At 49.4% G+C, this 8,974-nt stretch overlaps 1 protein-coding gene and 1 non-coding gene across 2 annotated transcripts; both read left to right on the top strand.

Annotated features, from left to right (window-relative positions):
* The first annotated feature begins 816 nt into the window (after positions 1-816).
* RPL3 (ribosomal protein L3) lies at positions 817-7,516 on the top strand. Its single transcript, XM_056511663.1, has 10 exons — positions 817-898; positions 1,623-1,815; positions 2,308-2,476; positions 3,326-3,461; positions 4,647-4,833; positions 5,114-5,274; positions 5,563-5,664; positions 6,102-6,197; positions 6,679-6,798; positions 7,407-7,516. The coding sequence occupies exons 1-10, from the start codon at positions 896-898 to the stop codon at positions 7,449-7,451; spliced, it is 1,212 nt and encodes a 403-aa protein (XP_056367638.1). The 5' UTR covers positions 817-895; the 3' UTR covers positions 7,452-7,516.
* LOC130248726 (small nucleolar RNA U83B) lies at positions 4,946-5,038 on the top strand. Its single transcript, XR_008839691.1, has one exon. It is a non-coding gene; the product is annotated as a small nucleolar RNA U83B (small nucleolar RNA).
* Positions 7,517-8,974: the final 1,458 nt, after the last annotated feature.

Below are 8,974 nucleotides of genomic sequence, written 5' to 3'. Positions count from 1 at the left end.
GGACTGCAAGCCCTTGGGTTGTGACATGGTTCCCAAAGCTCAGCAGTGGAAGCCAAAAATGCACAAGAGCATTTAAAGCCAACCCATAGGCTCCCATTGGGAGTTCCAAACAGCTCCAAACAGCCTTTTCTGGGGCAGGTGGTGGAAGATAAACACTCCTCCATCACATCCTGCCACAGAATCCTAGAATGGTTTGGGCTGGAAAAGATCTTAAAGGTTATCTAGTCCAAACCTCCCTGCAATGAGCAGGGACATCTTCAACTAGATCAGCCTGCTCAGAGCCCTGTCCAACATGACCTTGCATCTTTCCAGGGATGGAGCATCCCTGTTTTTGGAAGATGAGCTGCCAGCACAGCTCTCCAGTTCAGTCTGGGTGCAGGAATCTCCCCATGGTGTTGTATCAAACACATCCCTGTCTGTGAGCCCCAGGAGATCCTGAGGGCAAACTCTGCGTGCCCCATGAGTGCTCCAGACCACCGAGCTCTGGGTTCCACTGATAGCATTGCCTTGGGAAATACAATTTTATTCAATGGAATAAAATGAAACGACGAAACGAAGCTCGATGAAATCAAATGAAACGACATGTCAACATTTCATGACATGAAATGTCAAAATTTCGTTCATTTCATGAAATATCGTAGAATGAAATGGATTGGAACGAAGTGAAATAAACACCTGTTATGACCGGTGACCGTGCGCACTGAAGTTCCCCACAAACCCCGCCTGATGGTGTTTTTCCGCGCATCGCTGCCCGCGAACCTTTATGGCCGCGCTCGCCGCCCGTAGCACCGCGCGCGCCGCGGCACCGCCCATCCTCTCGCGAGACCGCGAGGCGGGGCGCTTATAAAGGCTGCGCGCGGCGCTGGCGGCCCTTCCGGCCCGGCGCGTGGACAAGATGGTGGGTGCGGAGCGCTCGGGCCTTGCCGCGCATCCCGCGGGCATCGCCGCCATCCCGGCCCTGCCCGCCGCGCCGCCCCGCGCCCGCCGCCCCCGGCACCTGCGGGACGCCGTGCGGGGCTCATTGCGGGGCGATGGCGAGGCGGGGCGCGGGGAGGCCGGGCGGGCCCGTGCGGTGCCGGGCAGGGCGCGGGGGGCTGTGGGGGCATTCGGGGCTCTCTTTTCTAGGAACGGTTATGACCTTTTTGGGGCTTTAAACTTCGCCTAGGGTAACTCAAGTCGAGTATTTTTTTCTTAAAATAAAGCCCTATTTATTTTTAGTTCTGTGTATAGCTCCACGGTATTTTTCTTTAGTTGGCGTGTGAGATTGGATGGGTAAATCTTTGTTTTGGCTGGGAGTTCTCCCGATGGAACCCAGTCTTTATATGGCTCTCAGGCTGCAGGGGTGGTACTCGAGGGAAAAACCTTTGGAAAAAATATTGCGCTTCCACCCGGAGTGACCGACTCAAAGGTGGATGTTGATTTTTCTAGACTTGTGGGGTGGACTGAAATGCTGGTGGCACGCTGTGACCAAATTACAGTTTCTTTGGTTCCCTGGCTACTAGAGTGGGACTTGGTGACACCTTAGAATAAGCGTGGAATGGGCACTAAAGAAACTACTGAGAATTACGTAGTTATTGCACGGGGATTACGTCGCTGTTACAAAGTGTTGGTTTTCTCTGCAGTCTCACCGCAAGTTCTCGGCCCCGAGGCACGGCTCCCTGGGCTTCCTGCCCCGCAAGCGCAGCAGCAGGCACAGGGGCAAGGTCAAGAGCTTCCCCAAGGATGACCCCAGCAAGCCTGTCCATCTCACTGCCTTCCTGGGCTACAAAGCTGGCATGACCCACATTGTCCGGGAAGTGGACAGACCTGGATCTAGTATGTATTACTGTTCCTCTTTAAACAGGAGGTGGGGTTGGTCAGGATGGTGCCAGGTTGCCCTTTCAGTAGCAGCTCTGGATTTTAGCTTGACTTCACCCAGTTCCAAGTCCAAGTAGCTGGTGTATTTCTGCTGTAACTACTGGTTTGGTTTAGCTGTACACTAACAGGCTCGTTGGGATGGCTCTTCTGGATGGGGGGACATCAGTCAGCTGCTTTTGGTGTTTTTTTGGAGATTGTCCAGTCCTGAATGTGTTCCTTGCTGCCATCCATTTTGCCTATCCAGCTTTGCTGACCTTTCTCCTGATCCAACCTCAAAGTTTTGCAAGGAATTAAATTATGACTTCAGGGCTGGTTGCTTTTACCCTGCATCATCTCTGTGAAAAGAACTTGAGTCGCTTTTCTCATGGAGGACTTGGGAGCGAGAGAAAACAGGTGGTATTAAAGAGTTGCTGCTGGAATTAACGGTGCTGTATTTCTGTTTCCATCCAGAGGTGAACAAGAAGGAGGTGGTGGAGGCAGTCACTATTATAGAGACTCCTCCCATGGTCATCGTGGGCATCGTGGGATACGTGCAGACTCCTCGTGGTCTCCGTAGCTTCAAGACCATCTTTGCTGAGCACATCAGCGACGAGTGCAAGCGCCGCTTCTACAAGAACTGGTGAGAGTGCAGGCCCTTGCCTGGTCTCAGGCCAGGGTTCATATTTGTACTGCTGGACTGCAGTGATCCTAGCACAGCGTTTCAGCAATTAGTGTTCAGCTTTGACAGACTGGCCTAATAATGGGGTAGGTGTAGGAACGGCTGCATGAGGGTGGCAGCATTACTTTGGGTAGTGCCCTTCTTGGTGTGGGTGTGGTGGCCTCGGGTGTGCCTGAGAGCCTTAACAGGCTACACGTGATGATACTTCGACGGGCGGACATAAGGAAATCGCCTCTGGCGCTTGTTGTTGAGTGTCGAGTCCTGACTGTAGCCCTGTTTTCTCAGGAAAGGGGAATACAAGTGTCTCTTGTGATTGCTGTTCCAGGCACTGTTGTTGTGATTGAGAGTGTGCATTTGCCCGAGTGCGGCTCCAGCGTGTCTGGAGCTTCCAGCCTGTTTATGAACTTGGCAGGCTGAAAAGACGTCAGAGTGGAGCAATAAAGTTCTCAAGGGTGTTTTAGTAATGCACACAAGGGAGGGAAATTAGGGTATTTTGAAGCAAATCAGAGTCTTCTCACAATTGCTTTAAAGATATTTTTTTTTTCTGTTATTGTTTGACATCTCCTTACAGTCTTTTGTTTTCTGTAGTGTGAATGTTAATGTGCTTTGGAATTCATGGCAGCTCCGCTCAGCTTTGGCAGCTTTGCCACTGTCTGATGAGCTCCAGGCTCCGCTTGCCAGTGGAAAAGAGTCATTAGAAGCTGGCAATGAGCCAAAGCCAACTGAGGTGGCAACTCCTTCCGCTCACCCCGCTTCCCTGGGGATTGATGAAGGGCTTAGCCAAACCTTGTCTCTGCTCTGCTCCTGAAGGCACAAGTCCAAGAAGAAGGCCTTCACCAAATACTGCAAGAAGTGGCAAGATGAGGAGGGCAAAAAGCAGTTGGAGAAAGATTTCAATAGCATGAAGAAGTACTGCCAGGTTATTAGAGTCATGGCTCACACTCAGGTGAGTGCCTGTGGGCTCAGGTATGCTGGAAACTGCTGAGAGCAGGCTTGAAACTTGATCCTTCTCTCTAGGGAGATTTCTGCCTTCCCTGCAACTTGATCTCTCTTCAGCACATTACACATTCATTCTCCTCAGAGCTGTGCTTACAGGATTTTTGAGGACCCTTGACAATCACAGACTGGTTTTGAAGGAGTGTCCAAAAGAGACTGAGCTTAGTAGTAAATTTTTGGGCTCAGTCCTTTGCTGATACCATCTAGACCTGGACTCTCTTAATTTCAGCTACAGATAAAACCAGACTGAACATTGAACTCAGGTTTGTGTAATCAGCATCATTTCAGGCTGCATTCTGTTGAGATAGCAAGCACTCAGACTTTTGGCAGCTCCTCTTGCTCAGCTGGAGGAGGTGTTCTGTGAGTGATGTGGTGTCTCTCCAGCTGTCAGTGCTCTGACAGCTTTCTTGGGAGAGGCATTAAATCTTTTGAGTTGGCTGTAAGTGCAATAAGATGACTAATTTTATAGAATTAATTTCTTATGGTAGACAGTACAGGTAGTGTTGCAACCTCTATTGGTTTTCTCACTGGTTCTCTCTACTAAATAACAGTAGAAGTTAATGTAAATGCAATCCAACCCAAAGTGGCCTTAAGTGTGGCAGGCTTTATCAAACAGTCAGAAGAGTTTGATATTGGATTGGAAGGGATCTTAAGGACCATCCAGTTCCAACCCGCAGGAGCAGGGATACTTTCTGCTTGACCAGGTTTCTCAGGCCCCTGTCTAACCTGACTGAACAGTTCTAGGGGTGGGGCCTCCAGAGCTTTCCTGGGCAACTTGTGCCAGTGACTCACAACCTTCATAATAAAAATAATCCTTCTTAGCTCCAATTTAAATCCACACTGTTTCACTTTAAAACTATTGTCCCTTGTCTCTTGTTCTTCCTCAGTGGAATTTCCCTGATGGCTGTGGGGTTAGAGAACTCTGTACTCCTGTGGGAGGCATATACTTCCAGGTGCAATGATGTGTAAGCTACTACACAACCTTCCCCCTTATTGTAGAGCTTGCTTTAGGTTCCATGTTTTGGAAAAGGATACTAGAAAAATAGATGAGACCAGGGCTAAAAGGATGCTGGCCTTACTAATAGAGGGTCCATTTTAAAAGAACAGGAGCTGAAAGTCATGCTTTGTGTTGTAGATGCGTTTGCTCCCCCTGAGACAGAAGAAGTCTCACCTGATGGAGATCCAGGTGAATGGTGGCACTGTTGCTGAGAAAGTGGATTGGGCCCGGGAGAAGCTGGAACAGCAGGTGCCTGTGTCAACAGTCTTTGGCCAGGATGAGATGATAGATGTCATTGGAGTCACCAAGGGCAAGGGATATAAAGGTAAACGCATGGAAGTTTGTGACAGGATACAGTTTTTAGTAATTTAATCCTGGCCTTGAGTTTTCCCAAGTCCACGTGCCAAGAGCTGGCTAGGTAAATCCGTACTGCTGTCACAGTTCAATGATGAGACCATGGAATGAGCGCTGGGCACAGCGCCTGACATCCGTGAGGAGTCATTCCATGCTGCCTTCCTTCTGAGAACACAGCCCAGGGACTGCACCTTGAAGGGTGGTTGAAGACTTAGGTGACATCTCAGCTTGACAGCCTTGGTCCCTTGCAGGTGTCACGAGCCGCTGGCACACCAAGAAGCTGCCGCGCAAGACTCACCGGGGGCTGCGCAAGGTGGCCTGCATCGGTGCCTGGCACCCTGCCCGCGTCGCCTTCTCGGTGGCCCGTGCTGGCCAGAAGGGCTACCACCACCGCACCGAGATCAACAAGAAGGTTGGTGCCTCTGCTGCCAGGAAACAGCGAGAGCTGCCTGCTGTCACTTGCTCTCTGACAGTGAACAGAGTGGGGAGTTTTGCTTGGGGTGTTTTGCTCTGTTAGAGTGTTGTCTTGGGGATAGTGGCTGTGGTCTGTTATGTTGGATAATTAAAATTCTTGCAAGGCCACGTGTTTTCCAAGTGCAGCAGCCTGTTTCCTCTGAGGCTGTATAGAATTCTTGCATTTTATCTGATGACAGGCTCTTAGTCCTACCTTTTGGTAAGTAGACTTTCTTTATGTTTTCAGATTTACAAGATTGGCCAAGGTTACCAAATCAAGGATGGAAAGCTGATCAAAAATAATGCATCAACTGATTATGACTTGTCTGACAAGAGCATTAACCCTCTGGTGAGTTGTTAAAGCTCAGTGCCATGAGTCTGCTTGTGAGCTGCAATCCTAAGAGGCAAATGGGCCTGGTACAAGTCACAAAATGGTTGAATGAAGAGCTCTTGAAGTAAGTCAGCTGCTCTTTGAGGTAGTGGTGTTTAGTCAGCCTCAGTATTGATTCTTTAACACAGAAATTGCATTTCTTATGTGGCAATAGGACAGAGATGTTGCAAACTTTAAATGGTACTTGTATACAGAATAACTTGGCAAGAAAATCTTTTGCTGTTTTGTCAGCCTCTTAATAAAAGCCCTACAGCAACAAGTAAATAGGCAATACTGGAAACAGGATTTCAGTGGATGTGGGAATGGCCAAGGCCCAGCAATTGTGTGGATCTGTAGGCAGGTGTGATCACTGGTCCTGATAGGTACGGAGCACTGACTGTTCTCTTCTTGCTCAGGGAGGCTTTGTGCACTACGGTGAGGTGACCAATGACTTCATCATGGTGAAGGGCTGTGTTGTGGGGACCAAGAAGAGGGTCCTGACCCTGCGCAAGGTGAGTAGTGCAGCCTGCTGCCACATGGGCTGGGACAGTTCAAGGGAGCTGTGCTGCCTCTGGTGCAGGTGATATGTGTGCTGTGCTGGGGAATCATGTGGCTTGCTAAAAACAAAAGCCTGCCACACCAGCCCACCTGATAGTAATGGCCTTGAAAGTGGCACGAGGTCATTTCTGCAGATAGCTCTATCCAGGGTTGTCTGTAGTGATGGATGTGGTTTAAGCTTGAGAATTCTTGTGACCAGAAGGACACTGGCAGAGTGGAGCTTGTGCTGTGGGGAGCTGACCAGTCTTCAGCACGGGAGGGCAAAGGTGCAAGGTAGATGGGTAATGGTCCGGTGTTCCTTGCACATGGCAGCAGCTGAAGTCAGAGGGACTGAGGAGGCATTAGCCATGGAGGTGACAAGAAGTAGCCAGTGTACTGGAGGATAAGAGGGCGCTGTTGTTGCTGCATACTCACCTGGCATCTCTCTCTCTCTAGTCCCTGCTTGTGCAGACCAAACGCCGGGCCCTGGAGAAGATTGACTTGAAGTTCATTGACACAACCTCCAAATTTGGTCATGGCCGCTTCCAGACAGCTGAGGAGAAGAAGGCTTTCATGGTAAGGGCTCTTGCTGGCACATTCATTGTGTATCACTTTTGTCTTTGAGCTCATGGCAGCTGATAGCTTGGCCTTTGGGCTGTCATGTGGCCTGAGTTGCTGGAAACAGAAACTTCAGTTGAGAGGCCTCCTCCTGCCAACTTGGTTATAACTGCAGGGGCCTGGGGTCTTGTTTCCCTGTGACAGCTCTTGGTGTCTGAGGGGTGTTGCCATGTTTGAGCACAAGTTGCTCAGTGGTAAAGCATGGAAAAGCACTGCTCCATTTCCTCTGAGAGCAGCTCGGGAGGAGGGTGCTCACAGTGGTGGCATTCCCAGTTTGTCACTTGCTGGAGAAAGCAGCGGGACTGCTGTGAGCAGGAGTCTCCCCACCAGGTGGCACCAGCGTTGCTGCCTCACATCCAGAGCCACCCAACCAGCCCAGTGCAGCTGCAACAGATTCAGCTTTTCCCAGAACCTCTGACTATGGGCATGGGGTGTGGGGTTTCCAGTGAGTTGCAGCATGGAGGGCTTCTTCTGCCTTGATTTCTTTACAGCTTTTGTGATTAGGATGTTACGTCTTTTGTGCAGACTGCTGTTTACATAGCTTGTTTTTTGTGGGTTTTTTTCAGGGACCACTCAAGAAGGATCGCATTGCAAAAGAGGAGGCTGCCTAATGGGTGGAATGGTCCTGTGGCCTTTGTGTTCTCAGAACAAAAAATAAATATTTTAAAGAAATTAATTTTGCCTGTGTATACACTGCTATTTCAAGCCTGGTACTCTGACTGCAGGTACTACATGTGGATCAAACCAGAGAAGCATGTAGTTTTAGCTCATGAGCATCCACTTTAGGGCAGGTTGCTCTAAAGGAACTGTAGCTGCTGTTGCTGGTTCTGCAGAGCAAATGCTGTGGGTCAGAGCAAAGTGTTTCTGGTTGTGTGAAGTAGTGAAGCAGCAGGGGCCCTAAATGTGTTTGCAGTTGCTGAGGTATTAGACCACCTGTCAATACTCTGCTGGGTGGACAGAGAGCTTTGAGGCAAGTGGGTTTTGAAATAAACCACACGGTTCAAACCACTAAATTTTAGGTAGCTGGTGGATGCTGGTTGTTGCCATGGAAACCTTTCAGTGTCTGTAAGGCAGGGGCTGCAGCCTGCACTTTGCAAATGCGGTTTGTTGCTGTCCCTGAGAGCAGCAGAATGCAGCAGGTATTCTGAAAAATCCCAGCCTCTCAACAGCTTCCCTGCTGAAAGGTGGCAGAAAGCAGCCCTGCCTGGGCGGGGAGGGGCATGATCTGCATCCCACCCTCTGAGGAGGCAGGAGATCCATGAGTGCTGCTGGTGTTGTGTTACTGCCTGACCTAAAATACCCTGCTGGCTCCCAGAGAGATGTTTGGTGTCCTTCACTGACCATAATTGGAGACATGGCAGAGATTGAGACAATAACCCCAGACCTTCACACCAGAATGTAGCACTGCCCTGAAAGAGGCCTGGGTTGGCCCTATTTGCTCTTACCTGAAGTGGGGAAAGGTGGGATGTAGAGATTTTTTTCCTGTGGTGATGCATAAGAGCCATTTAAGAGTTAAAGGGTGGCAAGAAGTAGGAAAAACATTTACCTTGTTTCCCTAGAAACCAGACTGGGTGACTGAAAGAGCTGCCTGGCTCACTGTCAGCCTCATTTAACACATGAACCTGCTGGTTGATTTCAGCCAAGTGAAATAAGAGAGGTCTCACCTGCTAATTTTTTTTTTGCCTTGTCACAAGTCTCAAATTGGCAGGTAGCTGGAGAAGATCCTTTAATTAGTATTCCTCTGATGCAGAAAAGTGGAATGAATTCCCAACCTCTGTCTATCCCAAGCCTGCAGTTTTATGGGCAGTTCTGAGGAGTGAATTTTTTTTCCCCCACCTGTTAGCCTTAGGTGTGCTTTTTACTTTTTAAAGCTGGTGTGTATTAGCTGACTAGGGAAGACATAGCTCCAAGTCAGCCCTGCATGCTGCTATTTCCATCTCACCAGTCAGGTGCATCCAAGGGAATTGGGATTATCAGGATAAATGGGTGTGCTGGGGGAGGGAGCATCCATGACAAACTATGGACTACCTTGTTGAAAATCTAGAAGCATTGATTTTACTCTGCCTTGTGGTGGGAGCTCTGGGATGCTGCTGATTTTATTTTAAGTGACAATGGTAGCAGAGGGAATTTCTAG

This window comes from Oenanthe melanoleuca, chromosome 1A (assembly GCF_029582105.1).
Source record: "Oenanthe melanoleuca isolate GR-GAL-2019-014 chromosome 1A, OMel1.0, whole genome shotgun sequence".
NCBI classification, from domain to species: domain Eukaryota; kingdom Metazoa; phylum Chordata; class Aves; order Passeriformes; family Muscicapidae; genus Oenanthe; species Oenanthe melanoleuca.
This window is presented reverse-complemented; position numbering and strand designations above follow the sequence as displayed.